This window comes from Microtus oregoni, unplaced genomic scaffold (genome assembly GCF_018167655.1).
Source record: "Microtus oregoni isolate MIOR12 unplaced genomic scaffold, Mior012 000021F_ref0000039, whole genome shotgun sequence".
Lineage (NCBI taxonomy): Eukaryota > Metazoa > Chordata > Mammalia > Rodentia > Cricetidae > Microtus > Microtus oregoni.
The window spans coordinates 8,420,625-8,440,102 of record NW_024543080.1 but is presented as its reverse complement, the minus strand read 5'-3'; the positions used below and the strand labels follow the sequence as shown (position 1 = coordinate 8,440,102).

Here is a 19,478-nt window from a genome sequence, read left to right as displayed (position 1 = left end):
TGAGGTAAGTTTTAAAAATGTCAGAAAGACACCTGAAATCTTGAGCAAAATATCTGAAAATACCAGAAATGGGCCTACCAACCAATATTTATGAAAATGTGAATAGTTTTAATTTTTACCCTTAATCTTTGCACATAGATATTTTTCATCATCATGAGTGTATTTCTCCCATCTTTGTCCTTTGTTTTGTTTCTTTGTCTTTTGAGAGACAGTTTCAGCATGTAGCTTTGGCTGGACTAAAACTTGCATCAACCCTCATGCTCCACCTTTGTCTCCAGCGTAATCCCTAAGGCATTATTGGCTTTGGTGAATATGTCCGGCTTCATTTCTGTACATTTTCTCCCTGGCAATTTTGTCTACTTCCCATAGCCAAGAGGATAACTATATGTTTTTCCTTTGGTTCAACTTCTTACTTAGCTTCTTTAGGATCACCAATTGTAGACTCCCTACCAAGATTAACATTATCAGAGTGCAACCTGCTATCTCATATAGATTAAACAACACAAAGGACCTCATTGCATGTTTGTTTGATAGTATATGTCACGTTCACAGCTGTTTCTGAAGATGTGTGGAGTGGGGTGTCAGAGACCAGCTTTGACAAGGATACCACTTACCAGGGTAGGGGCATGGGGATTAGAAAAATAAGCAAAGAAAACAAGACATGAGTGAACATAATAAAACAGAAAACACAGGATAGTACCAGCAGGGAGTTCCAGTGAATACTGAAATCTCCTGCATTTAATTTTCATTTGTTTAAATACCCTAACCCCAACAGGTACGAGTAAGATTAAAAAACTGCATTAACATGATACAAGAAAATGAACAGAGCAGTTGAAGATTGTGGGCTACATTCTTAGTTAAACATTCTGTTGCAAGAACAAGACAAGTAACGCTCACACCCTAGACCAAGATGTTCTGTAGGCAAACCGCTTCCTGGGTGGAATTCATTGTTACCTCCCTACAGGAGTAGGAACTTAGTAGAATCCTTAGACTTTTGTTTGGGGAAACATATCTACTTCTCTGTTCCTGAAATACAAGGGCTGGATATTAGTCACACCTGTTGACAGTAACCTTGAGGGAGCAAAACTCTGGTCTAAATGTAGGTGGGACTTCTGTTTGAGGTAGAAACAGACAATAATCTTGAAGGAATAGAAACAAGTTCTAACTCTCTGACCTTTGGTCAGGGTAGATTGGCAACAATTTTGAGCAAGCTGCAACTCTCTCTGACCTTTAGACAAGGTGGAAATAGGCTCACATTTTTGGGCCTCCACAGAGGGGGGGCATTTATTTCTGAGCTTTATTGGAAAGTATTTTAAAATGTACACCGTGGTAAAATATCTTTCTGCAATAATAAATAATAAAAAGCAGTAAAATCATACCTGTATAATGCAAGGATCATGGGCATGAGGGGATCACCACCAGTGCTTACAGATGCTTGCAAATGTATGAGAACAAGTCATGTGAGGATGGGTGGAGTTTGGAGAGTGGGTGGGGTCACTTCTTATTATGTAATATTACTGTTTTTTATCTTTGCATATAAGATACTATTTTTTCCTTATCATGAATTGTTTTCCCTATATTTTTGCCTGTCTGCATATGTCTCCCCCACCTCCTCCCCCTCTCTCTCTGTCTCTCTCTCTTCTTTCTTTCTTTCTTTCTTTCTTCCTTCCTTCCTTCCTTCCTTCCTTCCTTTCTTCCTTCCTTCCTTTCTTCCTTTCCATTTTGGAGAGAAAGCCTTCCCAGGAGGTGAGACTACATTGGTCTATGCTGTGATCACCCTGCCCTTGCTTTCCTGGTGGCAGACATCTGCGGGGGTGTAGACTTATAAAGATCACTTACTGATCAGCAAATCCCTTTGGATCTTTCCTGAATGCCTCACAGATCTCTTCATTTGTTGGTTCCACGTAAGTGGGGAATTCCTGTGGCTGGTGACTGAGGGCAGCCATGCAGAGTTTCCGCTCCAGGCCCTCTTTGGTGCAACACTCAGGAGTTCCAGGGTGAACAGGAAAGGGGGCATCACTTTCGCAGGACTTGATGGACAGCTCTGAGGTCTGGAATGAGAGAAGGGGGCAGCGTGGAGAAAATATGTATTCCCCTAAGTTCCAGGGTTTATCCTCAGCAAGTTGTAGGAAGCAGGAGTACATTAATAGCCTCTGTCCTGCTACTCTCATTCATGCGGAAGGATGGGACACGGACACCACCAAAGCAATTTTAGGGAAAAAAAACTGGACGTCATTTGATACTTGAAATAAACTGGTATAAAAGAATAGATATAGAGAAAAAGAAGTAGAAATTAGCATGGAAAAGTCACTTTGATGTTTATGTGAGAGAAGATAATTTGGTATATTTTAATTATTTCTCTAAGGTGCATTTTCTAAAGACCTTTCCTACCAGTGAAGGAAAGAAAATGCTGGATGAGTCATTCAAACCAACTCATCATTACTCACGCATACCTTCCTTCCATGATTCTTAGAAATTATGAACTAAGCTGCCTTTGAAAATTATCTCTCTCTTCAACCAATCTCCTTTCCTTTTTCATCAGTTTCCCTAGAAACTCCTCTGGGTTTTCCTGTTTTAAGTTATCCCAAAATGAAAATAAAATTTAAACAAATGTCAGGATATTACACAATAATAAATAAATGCTTAGAATGAGCAGGATAAAGGTGTCAGGCAAACTCTGTCCATGTTCTCTCCTGCAAAAGCTCCAGGCACACTTTGGCAAGGCACGCAGCCGCAAATCCGTGGAGTGAGCGGGAGGTGAAATGAGATTGTGCTTTGTTGCTTTGCCTGCTTGAAGCATATTCAGTCTGACGTGGTGCAGAGTGAGGTTGAAATAATGAGTGTTGGTGACCTTGGTGGTGAAAGAAATGACATGGAATAGAGCATAAAAGGTGGCAAATGAATCAACCAGTGGGTAAGGAGATTCACTGTATATAAGCTATTCTAACAGCGATATTTTGTAGATATTGATCTTTCTGGGAAGGACTGTATCCAAATCCACCTATTGTCTTTTGTTTATGGGCCAGACCACATTAATAAAATTTTGTCTACTTATTTCCACCTTTATCAATTTCTGTCTGTACTTTGAACTGTAGATTTTTATTCAGGATTTCAATATATATATATATATATATATATATGTGTGTGTGTGTGTGTGTGTGTGTATGTGTGTGTTTGTGTGTGTGCTATAGGAGAGAAAAACGGCACGCACACACACACACTACACATGCATGTACACACATGATATGTGTTTTTTAATACTCAGAACCTAATATATATGCAAACTGTGTGTATATTGCATGACTCAAATAATTTGAGACCAACATTTAGTTATTCTATGGCCATTAGTCCTAACCTTGGCTTAGTACTAAAGATGTTGGCAGTATTTTAAGCTAAACATTATGTGTTTAGATTATTTTAAGAGGTTGATGACTTTATATTTATGAGATTCAAATTCATCGTGATTTAAAAATGATTTTTAAATCCTTTTTCAGCATCCAACAAGTACCCACATACTTTTCATTAGCAGTGTATATTTAGTAAGTCATTAAGTTCCTTTATCCCAGTTATTTTTCTTTTGAAACGTGTGGCAACAATGAGTGATAAACATGGGAGCTAAAAATAATATTCTTCACTTTTCCTGGCAACTAGCAGTAGACGGCTTGTCCTCTGGAATGTCTTGGATAGGTGACCTGTAGGCCTGTGACCGTTCTTTCTTTGGGCCAGGGTAGAGATGGCTAGACACACACTTACCCTGGTGTCATAGCAGTTGGGATCAGCCCCCTCGGCACAACACTCTTCAGTTAAGGCAACAACTTCCTTCACCAGCTGGCTGATCTGTTCAAAGGTGCCACCGGAAAACTTCCTGCTGTATAGGATTAGTGATCTGTGGGGGAGAAAGTCATTGTGCTCATTGGAATTGAATTGTTTGTTGTTTTCTGGCGTGTTGGCTCACGTTAAATAGGGTATCTAGTCAACGTTTAAATAAGAGATTTCAAACATTCACTTTTTTATTTGACTAATGATGAGAATATACGGTTACATGCCAGGAATTTCCTCTAGGAAAATTTATCTTGTATGCGGTAAACACTAGATTTGTAGTTCCCATCAGAGCAGCCTGGAGTCTGTTTTGAGCTTACCCCAAAGAACATACTATGGAGGCCGTTGCTTGTGTTCTCTGGAGTCCCAAAACAGACAGTTCTAATTTCCCTCAGAAACCTGTATTTGCTCTCTAATACGAATTCATTCGTTAAATTTACCAGGGATAGTTTCTTTGAGTACAGTAATTGTAGTTCAGCTGACATCTCTGGCTGACCTCCATCTGCTTGATCTGCTGTTCTACAGTGGCCCAAGGCTCTTTCTTCATCTCAGAGCTACACTCAACATTCTACATATGGAAGTTAGCGTGTGCTCATTTTCATTCATGGTCAAGGACCCAAGAGAAATACATGGCTGCTGCAACTTACAAAGATCTGAAGTCATCTTTCCCCAGCATGGCGAGTTCCTTGCAAACTTTATCCTTTTCATAGTCTCGGCCTAGAAAGCAGACATAGAAAATAGGTGTCTTTCTCCTATTACGAATATAACACCACACATGTGTGTATAAAGCGCTCTTCGACTTGATCAGTGGTGAAGGCATTTCTTAACATCTGTGTACAGTTCCACTTGGAGATATAGTTTCAGCAATTTCCTCACAAGAAGCCTCAATTTTATGATTTTTTTTGTTAAATTTTATCATGTAGCAAGAAAAAAGGTAGAAAGGCTAAAATAATGCGAAGGATAAGCTAAATGTTGTACATCCACTAGTGAGTTAAAATCACCAGCATGAAAACTATTCTCAGTCCGTATAAAATGCCGAAGGGGATTGTCCCTTCTTTTTCTCCTTTCTCTTCCCCTGCTTCCCCCTTTTTTCTTTCCTTTCCTTTTATTGTCTTGTGGATTCAACAAGATGGAGAATGAAAGGGAATAGAGAAGCCTCTCCACTCCAAGGTAAGCTTCCAGTTGTATTAGGTTCAAACTTAAAAGAGGCCAAACTGCTGCCTGACTTTGTTACCACTCTAGACCCCAAAAGGACTTCGGCGAGGGACATGGGTAGTCTAGGTAACAGTGCGGCATAGTCCTTTACACTTGAGGTGTAGTGAAAACAATTTCAGAACCACTAGTTCTTGTTAGGCTTTCCTTGGCGTTTGGGGTGCAGTGGACAGGTATCTGATTCGACTCCAGAAATCTAACTATGCAATGGGGCAGGTAAAGGGAGCTAAGGAACAAAGATGATCCCGGTGGAACCAGTCGTCCTCAGATCTGATACAGACCAAATAAGAGAGGAAGGAGGCCTGGAGGCATCTTTATCTTGACCCCTCCCCCCCCAGAACAGCAACAAGAATGGCAAAACCACAGGGCATTCTGGAAGGCCGTGGGCTGCTGTGGGATTTCCCCCTGTATGTTGTGAATACCACTGGTTAATAAAGAAGCTGCTTTGGGCCTATTGCAGTGCAGAATAGGGTATGACAGGAATTCCAAGCAGATAGAGAAGGAGAGAGTAGGCGGAGTCAGGGAAAAGCCATGAAACCACTGAAGGAGACAGATGCCAGAAGGAACCTTACAACTACATGGCAATACACAGATTAATAGAAATGGGTTCATTTAAGATAAGAGCTAGCTAGCAATACACTGCTTAAGCTATTGGCCAAACAATATTGCAAATAATACAGTTTCTGTGTAATTATTTTGGGTCTGGGTGACTGGGAACGAACGAGCAGCCTCCGCCAACAGTGGGCAGCCAACAGCGAATCACGTCTAAGTGAGAAGATTTGAAGAATCAGTCCCAAGGGGAGTTTTTTTACGTGCCAGACAGATGTGAGACATTTCTAGGGATGAGGGAACAGAGTTTAAAGAGAAAACAAAAGCCAAGGGCAGAGTTCACACCTTTAATCGCAGCGCTCAGGGGACAGAGGCAAGTCTACCTCTGTGAGTTCATGGCCTGCCTGATCTATATGGAGTTCCAGTTCAGCCAGGGCTACATAGTGAGATCCTGTCTCAAACCAAACCATACAAGCAAGTGTAAGTGAGTACCTCAGCTCAGAAGATTTATATAGTCAGGGTCTGCTTTCTCTGCTGCTTCCCGTATTAGTCAGAAGATACTAGGAGTAGCTTAGATTGTGGGGAAGCGCAAAAGGGAGTGGGAGAGAAAAGGAGAGGTTCATTTTCCTATCACAGGCTTGAGTGGGAAAGCAGCTTTAACATCAGTGAACCTATGACCTGGGTTCAGTTGCAGCTAGATGTCTCATGCCAGCAATGATGCTGCTCTTCAGGGTTCAGAAGTACAAGAGGACCTCAAGAATGAAGAGAAAAGTACAAGACTTGGTTGAAAGTCTACTCCAGCAGCAGGAAGAGTCACATTCCCAAGGCACATTTTTTTTCTGTGTGTTTCAAAATGAGTTTCTTGCTGATTAGAAGACTCTCTGTGTATACATTTCAGGTGTCTGAAGACGGGTACCTGGAAACCCATCAGTGTTCTCCTCCTGTGATTCAACATTTGTAAAACTAAGGCCAAGAAATTTCTCAGCACACTGGATACTACCACCTTGAATAATTTTTAACAAGTATAGGAATGGCCTTGTCTCTGTTCTAAATAGCCTTAAGTGATTTGTCCACGTGACTTAAGGTACTAGGGAAGCCATCTTAGAGATTATCTTAAAGGTGGCCTCACCTCTCAGTCAAAGTTCTCCTTAGATTGGAGGGACTTGTGTGGAAATGTTTGGAGTTTTTGCTTGTTTATTTGTGGGGTTTTGTTTTGAAATGGCACTGGTGATGGACAGATGTCTATTTGGGCGTTTATTTGTGTGTGTTTGAATATTATTTTTGGTATTAATAGATTTTTGATGAAAATATTTTGTATAAAAATGAGTTGTATTTTTTATTTGTAGGTGAACAATACGAAATAGATCAATGGCGTAAGAAAGGTCAGAGTTGAGAGTTGTCAAAGTCTTCTTTGAGACAGGGAGGGTCTTTCTTCGTAGCCTAGACTGGCTTTGACTTCACAGTCTTTCTGCCTCTCAAGTCATTTAATAACAAGGGACAAAGTCACAAGCCATCAATATTTCATGCAAGCTATACAAGAACCCATAGGTTTCTATTTGGAATTAAGTCCTGAAAATGAGGATGAGGCAGTGGGAGGGTAAGGCCAATCAACGGTCAATGAGGTACAGGATCCCGGCCAACAGCCTTTGCTCTGGCCAAGGACCTTCACACTCATCTACTACTGGAACGGGTCACTCGATTTGGAAGGTTGGGTTTGTGGCAGGTCAGAAAGGTTAAAGCAAAGCAGAAAATGTTCATTAATCATTAATGATGGTGAGTCGGCCTGGGGGCTGCAACACTGGAGAGCACAGTATGGAGCTGTCCTCACGTGCAGAAGAGCTATGCTATAGGACATCAGCAGAGCTGTTGTGTGTCATTCCTAAAGCAAAGTAGGAAGAATCGTCGATGCTTGTATGACGGTAATCTAATCAGTCTAAAAACTTTCTTCTAAACATGGTTCATGAGTAACAGAAAGGGTAGCATTTTGAAAAAATATGAGGTTTTTTCGGCACTGAAAATACTTTTGGCAATGATTTGAGTAGTCATGACTATTCAAGGTCCCATATTTAATACAAGAATGTCCTTGTGATCTTTATGATCCCTTCTCAGAGTTAAGAAATTAGTCACATGTACAAATTGTATATGTGGAACCTTTCCCCTTAACCTCTAGTATTCAGAAATCACAAAATAGTTCTGGTGAAATATGGTTTTTGCTTTAATGCACGCAATTGTTCTTTAATAACCTCCTCTATCAAACTAGTCTTCTTTGTGTTGGAACTTTGTGACAGTCCAGTAATGTGCAAAGTGAATTCTAAAGGAAAGTGAGGTACTATTGATCAATATTTTGAGAAATAATTTGCTTCTAGCTTTTCAGTTTCAGAATTCTCATTTTACTAAATATGTTGAGTTTTCTTTTACATGTTACAGGAATGCAGTATGCATGAGAAAGTATTGTAAATAAGCATTATGTTACTAATATTGATATTGCTAATGTTTTGAGTAAATAAAAATATACTTGTTTGCACACAAGTGTTTTGTAACTCCTAGGAATTATGCATTGCTTTAGTAAGGGGGAACACTGCTGAGAGAAAAGTGGGAAACAGGACTGTGTGAGAATTAACGTCATCTTGGAAGTGTCTTTGCTGGAGCATTTAGCCTAGGGTGGGAGAGGACACAAGTGAAGTCTCAGTGGGTGGCACTGGCAAGCATTAAGGTACAAAGAAAAATCTTAAAGACATAACCCACAGAGAGAGGCATTACTGTGATCTTTCAGATGGATAGCCTTGGATGTGTTTTAGAAAAAAATATTTTACTCAGGAGACAATATCTAGTGTGGATAGCTATTTCCACTATTCTTTATTGCACACAATAAAATACAGTCAGTACCGAAATTGATTTGTAATATAATTATTGCTGATTGACTTCTCATACCTATGGAATATTTTTGAAAAAAATTAGATTTATTTTACTCTTTGCATGTTTGCACGTGTGCATGCAAGTGTGTGTGTGTGCATGTATGTGTGTTTGTGTGTGTGTGGTGTGCGCGCTTGTGCATGCTACTTGTGTGTAGGTTGCCAGAAGCTTCAAGGCAGTTAATGGTATATTCTCCCTCACAGCCAAAAGGGAGTGCTGGGATTGAAGCTTGGGTCTTCGTCAAGAGCAGTGTGAGCTCTTAAACCCTGAGCCATTTCTCTAGCATAAAAAGTATTTTTACACTAATTAAACTCATTTAAAGTTAGTTAAACTTATACAGCAAGTGACTGATAAACATCACATCTTTGTCCTTTAATGTATCACTGATAAAAAGAATGATGTAGACTTCAGTGTGGTAACCGACATTATTGGCATGAAGCTAGCGACTCTTGTGAAATCATGTTCACACCAAGCGACCTCTTTGTGCCAAATGTTTACAAATTTCTTTAACGGTTTTAACATCATGTCCAACTTAATCTACATTGTGAAACATTCTAATAAATCCTGCCAAATCCTGGACTTTTGAAAATGAGTTGTGCTTATTTTTGGGAAATCGTATTGCTTCATGCATATTACAAACTCTTCCAACAAATCTGACAATATTCATTCTTTCATATATGCCATGGTTGTGTTCTGTGACATGTGCTACTCTCTGCCAGACACGGTGTTCACACTGAATGTGAGATGCCACGGTTGTGTTCTGTGACATGCGCTACTCTCTGCCAGACACGGCGTTCACACTGAATGTGAGATGCCATGGGGCCGAAACAGGTGCAGCCTCACCCGCTGGATTGTTCATTCTGATAGCAACAGCCAATGAAAGGCTCCCAATTTTGTTACAAAGTCTACCAAGAAGGATACTCTGGGTTCTTTTGATATTGTAAAGACTTCACTAGCTCCAGATTTTGTCCTTTGTGGAACACCATTTGCCACATGCAGGGAATGAATCTTGAGTAACAATGACTCGAGTTGATATTTTACAGAAGGCTATAGGCTATCTCATGGTGCAATTTTTTTCTATTTTCATGATACTCAATTGTGTTAACCTTTAAATTTGTACATTATGAATGTTCAGCTCAAAGATAGTTAATATCATAATAGCTAATGTGTGAGTACCAATGATTTGAGTAGCACTGTAGTAATACCTAATAGAAATATGTATGTAGAATGTATAGAAGTCTACAGTTGTTTGTTTCCTATTGACAATACTTGCCTTAGTAACTATGAAGTAATAAATAGTTTGCTTACATATTTTGGTGTGGGATGGGTACGAGTGAAAGACAGCTGTAAATCGGTGCTGGCTCTGTTTCAGTTCTTGAGAAAGAACACAGATCAGCCAATAAGAACTACTGCTGGGAATAATGTGCTTCCTCGGGGGACAGGGCCTGAGAATAGCATGAACAAGTTCTCCTTTGGCAAGGGCTGGGAGAATTTAACCCATTTTTTTGGCAAGGCCGATGGATAGTTTGCTGAATAATTCTGGGTATGACCCCAGGATCATAAGTTCTATCTGCTCTCCTTGATTTCCTTACACAAATCATATTGCTGGCTGCACTTTCTTAGAGCCATACATGAAATGGCTACTGCATTAGGAAAACTTTCCCCTGATGGCTTTCCTCTGGGTGAGCCAGAGGGGATGTGTTAAAAATATGCAGTGTACCTGATTCAGCTCCTAAAGCCTTTGATGTTTTAGGTGTGACCGTGAATTCAGGCTTCTCAGGAACAGGATGTTACCTTTTCTGCACACCTTGTGACCAGCCTCAAAGAGTCACAGAAGTTTCTGACAATGTTACAGATTTGCATAACTATTCTGGGGAGAATGATTTTAACCACAAGAGTCTAGGAGAAATGCTAATAAATAGATAATATCAGGAGTTAATGGGAACAGTCTAGAGACAGGGAATGAAGCAGAATCATAGAAGCCCACAATGCTTCTAATATCTGTGCCAATACTGTAGGAAGTTGAGAGAAGGACACGAGAACAATAAATAAACAATGTCAACTATTAAAAGTAAGCTTTTAAGTTATGAAGTTTACAGGATGATGGGGGGATAAAGCCTGGTATATCCCGCATAGAAGATAGAGTTGTATAGAATGAAGAATGAATTGGCTTAGCCCTGGCTGACTGTTGAGAGTTTAGATTTGACTAGAGGTAAACGTTAACCATTAGAGGTCAAATTCTCTTACTTTGCATGATGCTGTAAGTGCAAACGCTACCAGCACCAGGCACACCGTTCTACCTGTATGTGCCCCTAGTTAGAAAGCTTCCTTTGTTACTTGCCATGCTGCGTATGCTTCTCATATTAAAGCTACAAATCAAGTACCTAATGATTACCGGTGGGGAAGTTGGGGGACGGAAAGGGAATGAGGTAAGGGAATAAACTGGCAATTATTGTTGCTATTATTAGAAACTTAAGGAAACAAGTTTGATTGTAAAACTGGTCATGTGAGCTATTGAAACTGTATAATTGAAAATGGCTCAGGCTATCTGGGTCCACTTGTTTGAGACAGATGGTCAGAATTTTCTTCGTTTCACCGACTTCACACATCTGTTCTGGGTCATTAGACCCACTGGGAGCAAGGCTCCCAAAAAATTGCCTCTCCGCATCCTGGACCAGCAGAAGTGGGTGGCTGTTTTCTTATGATATCACCATAATTTGGCAGATTTGCTAAGTCCGTTTCTCCCAAGATGTGTGCAGTTTCCAAATACTCTCTGGCAGAACAGAACAGGGCATCTGCAGTAAGTATCATTCCAGACTTGGTTTCCAAAAGACAGCTCCAAAGATACCAGCACTCAGGAAAAGTCCAGAGAGTTTAGAAAACTCTGATTTAATAGAGTTTCTTGTGGGCTATCAGAGCCTTGCAGACAGTGGAGTCATCGGTGGTGAACCACTGAGAAGCGACTCATGTCTAGTTTCTTAAGTATACTAGCCCATAGGATCAGTTTTCCAGATGTGTCTCTGGCACATGGTGTTTGGAACAGGGTTCTAGGAAACTGTTAAGAGTGTCAGAATGTGATAGACATAAAGAACTACCGCCACTCCCAACCTACACCCCGTTTAACCTTGGCTTGTGGCTGTTGTGAACTGGGAGCACATACATTTCCTCCGTCTGTGCTCCGCCACTTCCAACCAGCAGGGGGCATGCTCAGTCTCTAAAGGATCATAGCATAGTTCTGGATTGACTAGGGACCTGATGAAAAAGCATTTCCTGGAAGGGCTCCCTCTGGAGGCCACACTGGATATTACGGAAGGGAACTCTGGGTGAAGGGTCTGGCAAATTCTGAGTGACTTTTCCTTGTAAATGACTTTTACATGACTCTGGGTATTGTATGGTCACAGGACATGGGCTGTAAGACTGAGGTTGTAAGAATCCTTGAGGGAACTGATTTGGCATTTATTTCCCCTGGGACCATGGCTGCTGAGAATAGTACAATAAAGATGAGAAAATGCCCTGTTGTGGGAGGATGTCTGCTATTCTGCAATGGGAGGCAGAGTTGGGGCCACCTGCTGAGTCATCAGGACTCCTAGTACTCTCCAGGGTTTCTCCAAGATCTAGCTACTGCTGGACTTAGGATTTTTGGATATTCGGTCTGAACTAGCTTCCATGAGATTTTTCAAGGTTATCTGTCTCCCCAGAAACTCTGCTGCAAACACACTTTCAGGACTCCCTAGGGCGACACCTACAAGACTCATTTATCCTTTCTGTCTCTTTTTCTAAGACTTTGTAGTCTTAGCTAAGGACTTATATCTGACTTGTGGATGAAGAAAACCAAATTTAACATAATTAGGATAACAAAACTAACATGGAAAATGTGAATGTAGGAGCTGGAGAGATGGCTCAGTGGTTAAGAGCACTGGCTGCTCTTCCAATAGGGCCAGGGTTCAATTCCCAGCACCCGCATGGCAGCTCACAGCTGTCTATGTAACTCCAGTTGCAGGGGATCTAACACCCTCACACAGACACACATGCAGGCAAAACACCAATGCACATAAAATAAAAATAAATAAACCTTTTTTAAAAATGTGACTGCGAAAGAATAAGATAAAGTCAAGACTGAGTTTATGTGTGCCATATTTAGTAAGTGATATTTCCTGGGAAGGAATATAACACTGGTTAAGTATGTTACTACTATGAGTATAAACATGATTTGGATAAGGTTGTTAAGGGAGAGCACTGATTGGAACTTTTAATTTGACAAAGCAAAGTGTATACAGATTCCCTTATAAGCACTGTAGAGTAAGTCAGAGAAGAAAATTATTCATATTAAAATTTATAAAATAAAACCAAACCTGTGCAATAAAGAATTAAACTAAAGTTAACAGATCAGCAGAAAAACAAATCTAAACTACCATTGAAAGCATTCAAGCTGCTGAATTTATAAAGTGATACACAGGATGTAGTCTGCTGACATTGCTGGGTCTTAAAACACTGTAAAGGTGAAGATCCCATTCTAAGGCTGATTTCCATGAGAACCGAGCTCCTTTATTTTGTTAATCATTTTATTTACACAGTGACCAGATTTCTTATTGAGCGTGAGAGGTATTTTAAAAAGTTCAGTTCCTTCCAAATGCTGAAGAGTAAGATTCTTTAACGACAATCAACGAGGTCTCTCCGTTGACTCCCGGCACCACCGACAGTATGAGGTTGCCAAGGAGGATAAACATTTGGGGAAAAATGCTTAGTTGTGTATCAAAGTCTCCAGTTACATTATGGATCTGATTTATCCAGTGTGTGAGGGATAACTGAAAGTTCATATAACTATTTTCTTTTAAGAGTCTTTTGTTCGTTTGTTTTAAGGCACTCTCAAGTAGCCCAGACTGGCCTTGAACTCCCGGTGTAGCCAATTCACCAGTAGGCCTTGAACTCCCAACCTCCTGCTTTCTGAGGCTGACAGGGTGCGCCACCACACCTGCTCCGTCTTTTCTGAGATACTTATTTGTTACTCGTGAGGAGCTTACCTTTCCAATGCTACGCAGCACAGCTGACCTCAGACCAATCCTACCTTGCCCTTCTTTTATTCTGTCTTCCGAGTCATCCTCCCCCTCCCCCCGCCCCCACCAATTTGGTGTGTTTGTTGCTACCCCTGCAGTTTTTCAGTGGTACTAGAAAATTAAACCAGCGATGGCTCTCAGTCACAAGGGGAGCCTTACCTCGCTCTAGAGCGTGCCCCAATGCTAAGGCCAGCAGGAGTACTAGGACGGTCTTCATGCTGTGTCCCGGGAGTTCTGCGGCACCTCCTCTCATCTGCGGGCCTCCGTGCAAAGGACAGGGCCAGACAGTTGCTGGTCGCCTTTACAAATGCTCCTAACTAGGCACTCATCAATTATTAATCTCCACACAGAGGCAAGGGACAGTCAGCCTTGTCCCCAAAGAGAGAAAATAATACCATCATCAAGGCAAATAGATACCCCGGGGGGGGGGGGGGATGTGGAGGACCGTCTGGGAAATTTTAATCATTAACTTTGTCAGTGAAAAGAGCCAAGGCATAAGATATTTTCCCACTGCAGTTTTTCCACTGGTTGGACTTAGAGTACTGGTAGAGACACACTTCCTCCTCTGTGTAGAGGAAAAGATATCTATATCTAAATCTCTATCTACATATAGATATACATATCTCTATATCTACATATAGAGATATAGATTTATAGATATATGTGTGTGTATAAATAGATATATTGGATACTCTACCATTTTTATGTAGGGATGGAAAATTTGGGGATTATGTTTCTTCCTTTCTTTGTCTCCCTCTTTTCCTCTCTTTAAGTCTATGACAATTAAGTATTACTTTAAACCATCACAGACTAGATACTTTAAGCAATAAGATGAGTAAAGAACAGGAAGCCAGTTCATTTATGGTCATTCCCTAACACCATGAGTTTAATGTCATAGGACAGTTTTGGTGGCATAGTGCCTTGTATTTATGTGTTATAGTACATGATCTAAAGCCTGTGAATGCGTCTTTAGAGTGGTCCTTGAAGTGAGGAGAATAACAAATGGAGAAGGTCAATGACTTACCTTCAATTACACATACACACACACATGCACACTCACACACATACACACACACGCACAATATGAAAACCTTGTACTCACTGCAGATGATCTACAGTTCCCTCAACCAAATTGTGGCAGGTGTGTTTTATGCTGGCATAACTTGAGAACCCACAGTGTCCTTTTGGAACATCAAATCTATCGTTTTCATATTCCTGTACCTTGTCCCTGAGTGGCAGGTCATGACCTTGCACTGAGGTGTCAGCTGCACCCATGGTTCAGGAACCACATTCTTGATAAGCTCTTACTGCTGTGTAAACTTAGGGGTTTATTCTTCCTCTCGAGGCCCACTGTTCACTCAGTTCCTCTGTCACTTCCTTGTTGTGGAATTAAGTCATACGCAGAGTTTAGCAGGGCACCCAACTCATGTTCCCATGCATTGATGTTACTTCTTTTATTCTAGCTATTGTCACATTCTCCCTGACCCTTCAATGACCCTTCAATGACCCTTCAATGACCCTTCAATGACCCATACAAAGTCTGAGGACGTCATAGGAACCTCTGAAACCTAGATTCCAGTTGAAGATTTAAAATTCAACCCTATGTCTGGGCTCTTAGCGATAGACACCTGTGAATACCCTTACCAATCAATTCAGTAACTAAAGGTTAACTGAGCAGGCAGAGTCCACCAACACCTCAAACCACAGTAAACAGTTGATTCTCAGCCAGATCGCTGACCATACGGAAAGTGCATGAGTATTAGGTTCAGAAAATGGGGTCTACCTAGTTGGAAAAGCTAATGGTGCAGGATTAAATAGGAACTATTTCTGTAGAGCCCATGGGAACCCACACAGCAGAAGACGCTGGCAGAGGCCTGAAGCATTGGTGAAGACACATGGAAGGCAGCTTCCTGCTCATATAGTACCTGTGCCCTGATTAAAGAGTAATTTTATGTCTAAGACAAATCTTCACGATTTCTCTTTCCTTTATGAAAGTTAATTTAAAGAGAGTTTTATTCTTAACTACAAACTATTTGAGAATAGTCCCCAAATACCAAGACCGCCAAGAACACAGACATCATCAGTATGAATGTTATCACATTTATATACTTTTATAATTTTCATGCCAAGATTACACTGTAAATATACTTTAGAATCCATTCACTATTTCAGTCATGTTATCATAATTAGTTCTTTCAAAAATACATTTAGACCCTTTTCCATGAGTTCTTTTAACAGCATTTAAGACCAGCTCATATCTTCATTTTTAAAAAATTGTAACTTTATCTGTGTTTTGGAAATACACTCCCTAATGTTTAATGATAAACTACATGTTGCAAGAATTACAACATCTCATTTAGGTACACTCTTGAGAAATCTTCATGCAAGCTGCCAAAATTACCCTCTTGAATATGTCTGTGTTTTTCCAGCTGGAAATCAGCATGGATGTATCAATTTCACTTTTTAATCTTCTACGAGATGATCCTGTACTGTAATCCTGAAGCCGAAATACTCCTAAGTGGCTGGAAAAAACCTTACATGACAATTGTTGGTAGTAAATCTGTTATGAAGGAAAATCTGAAAAAAAAGTAAAATTAATTAAACTTCAGTCTGGCGATAGCAACAGTAGTAGACATCGATGAATTTATTGCAGAAATAGACATTTATTTAAATTTAAATTTATTTAAATACTTGAACAGCGAACTTGTACAGGCATATTTTTCCTATAAATAATTTATTTAGGGCTGGAGAGATGGCTCAGTGCTTGCTGCTCTCTAGAGAACTGGTTTGGTTCAAAACTCTTATTCTGCAATTCACAATATGTAACTCTAGCTCTTAAGGAGAGTCAAGGCTTTATCTGCCTCTACGGGTACTTGCACATATGTGGCATTCACACCCCCCCCCACATACACACACACCACACATACACACATATATACACACACACCACACATACACACCACACATACACACACACACCACACATACACACATATATACTCACACCACATACATATACACACACCACACATACACACACACCACACATACACACACATATATACACACACCACACATACACATACACACAGCACACACACACCACACACACACGACACACACACCACAATACACACACACCACACATACACACGCACACCACACACATGCACACACCACACACATACACACACACCACACATACACACGCACACCACACACATACACACATACACACCACACACACCACACACACACACACCACACACACACACCACACACACACACAATTCAAATGAATAAATCTTAAAGAATTTATTAAAGAACAGCTTCTCTTTTTTTCCTGTCCTTCCATTAGGCTAGATTTGTGACTACGTATTGTTTAAATTTGTTTTTATCCTGGAAAATTTTGTTTTCTCCATTTATAGTGAACGAAAGCTTGGCTGGGTATAGTAGTCTGGGCTTGCATCCATGGTCTCTTAGATTCTAGAGTACCTCTATCCAGGACCTTCTGGCTTTCATAGTTTCCATAGAGAAGTCAGGTATAAATCTGATAGGTTTACCTTTATAAGTAACTTGGCCTTTTTCCTTTGCAGCTCTTAATATTCTTTCTTTATTCTGTATGCTTTGTGTTTTGATTATTATATGGTGAGGGGATTTTTTTTTTTGATCCAGTCTATTCGGTGTTCTGTATGTTTCTTGAACCTTCATAGGTATATCTTTCTTTAGGTTGGGAAAGTTTTCTTCTATAATTTTATTAAATATATTTTCTGGACCTTTGAGCTGCACTTCTTCTCCTTCTTCTACTCCTATTATTCTTAGGTTTGGTCTTTTTATTGTGTCCCAGATTTCCTGAATGTTTTGTGATGAGAGTTTGTTGGACTTGCTGTTTTCTTTGATCAGTGCGTTTATTTTCTCTATGGTATCTTCAAAATCTGAGATTCTTTCTTCTATCTCTTGTATTCGGTTGGTTATGCTTGTTTCTGTAGTCTCTATTCGTTTACCTAGGTTTTCCATGTCCAGCCGGCCCTCTGTTTGTGTTTTCTTCCTTCCCTCAATTTCAGTTTTCAAGTCTTGAACTGTTTCCATTATCTGCTTGATTGTTTTTCCTTGGTTTCCTAGGGTATCATTCACTGATTTATTCAATTCTTCAAACTTTCTGTTATATTTCTCATCCATTTCTATAAGGGCATTTTTTACATGCTGTTTAAGGGCCTCTATCACTTTAATAAAGTCAATTTTTTCTACTTCTTCTTGATTAAGGTGTTCATGTCCTCCTGTTGTGAGGTTGCTGGGTTCTGGTGATTTCATGTTGTTTTTCAGATTGTTGGGTGAATTCTTGCATTGGCACCTGCCCATCTCTTCCTCTGAATGGTCCCCTATGGATCTTCTTTTACAGGATCAGGTCTCCTTGCCCACTGATGTACCTTCCCAGTGATGTCACTCCCCAGTGATGGCTCTCCTGGTGCCTAGATCGGATCTCCGTGCTGCTTGGGTAGCTCGTAAACAAAGAGCCTACCTTACTTGCTGCAGGCAGGCTATTGAGACAAAGGAACTACAGCCCTCCCGGTTGCCCTCCCGATTTGGATTCGGTACCAGTGCCCAAACAGTCTGAGCTGGGAGATGTTATGTGGCCAAAGAGGGGTTTTACATTCTTTATCCAAGCAGCACCTCTTACATCTGACGTTGTGAAAGGTTGCTGGAAAATGTCCCCGATACCTTACTCCAGTAGCAACGACCTCCTTCCCGGGACTCCATTTGCCAAGTCCCCCTATTTTATTAAATGCACCATCAGAATGTTTGTCTGATACCCGATGAAATGGAATATTAATGCTTTATGCTATCTACCTTTGAAATCTATTTATTACCTCCTAAGTCATTATTTAGAATATTAAAATCTATTTACCATTTGGAAATGTCTATGACTAAGAACAGTTACCATGCAGTACAGCAGACTACTTATTGTACTTTTCTAGACTAGTGGAAACATTGTATTCTTTGAGAAACACGTTCCAGTCTCTCTTCCTCCAGTCCCATCCTCTGATACCCACAACCTTTCTACTCCACTTCTATGAGGCTGGTTTAATTTAGATGCTAAGTGTAATAGCAATCACACAGTATTTAGCTATATGTGCCTGCATTTTTAACACAATGACCTCCAGGTATCAACACTGCAAATTATTCCATACCTTCCTTTTAAGGACATAAAATATGGTGTTCTCTCTCTCTCCTATACACACACACACACACACACACACACACACACACACACACACACACATTTATACCCGAATAAGCCTACGATCCTCTTTTTTTCTTACTTGCATGTAGTACCTGTATCTTGCTACTCAGGGTCCTCCAGTAAACATAAAGAACTTTCACCTATAAACATAATTGGCCCACTGTTTTGGTTTTTTGAGTCAGGATCTCAACTATGTAATCTATCTGACCTGAAACTATGAGAGATCCTCTTGAACCTCTCTTCTAAATGCTGGGACTAAAGGCATGTGCTACCATGCCAGGCAGAGTAGTCCATTCTTCTTTAAAGAAAACCATTTTGTAATAAACACCCTAGACCAAGACCAAGTTTTATATATTGTTGGACTGGGCATTGGTGGCACATGCCTTTCATCCCAGTACTCAGGAGGCAGAGGCAGGTAAATCTCTATGAGTTTGAGGCCAGCCTGGTCTACAGAGTGAGTTCCAGGTCAGCCAAGGATACACAGAGAAACCCTGTCTCAAAGAGAAAAAAAGAAAAAGAAAAAAAAAGAAAAGTTTTGTTGGGTGGTCAGTCCCAATTGGTAGTCACAACATAATCTCTACACCTAAGGCTCATAGGACACCAAGGATGAGTGGGATAGAGAGATTGTAAGAGCCAGGTGAGCCCACTTCTAGATGTGACAAGGATGCTATACCCATGAAGCTTCAGCA

The 19,478-nt window shown here is 40.4% G+C and overlaps 1 protein-coding gene across 2 annotated transcripts in view; it reads right to left on the bottom strand.

Annotated features, from left to right (window-relative positions):
* The window catches only part of Gc (GC vitamin D binding protein), a 32,117-nt gene extending 18,258 nt beyond the window's left edge, over positions 1-13,859 (bottom strand). For both annotated transcript variants that reach the window (XR_005976109.1, XM_041671463.1), the window contains exons 1-4: positions 13,707-13,859; positions 4,467-4,536; positions 3,754-3,886; positions 1,840-2,051 (exon numbers count right to left, since the gene is read on the bottom strand). Coding sequence is in view for 1 of the 2 variants with exons in the window: in XM_041671463.1 (XP_041527397.1) it covers positions 1,840-2,051; positions 3,754-3,886; positions 4,467-4,536; positions 13,707-13,800 (509 nt within the window). In the remaining variant the exon portion in view is untranslated. The remainder of the gene's footprint in view (positions 1-1,839; positions 2,052-3,753; positions 3,887-4,466; positions 4,537-13,706) is intronic.
* Positions 13,860-19,478: the final 5,619 nt, after the last annotated feature.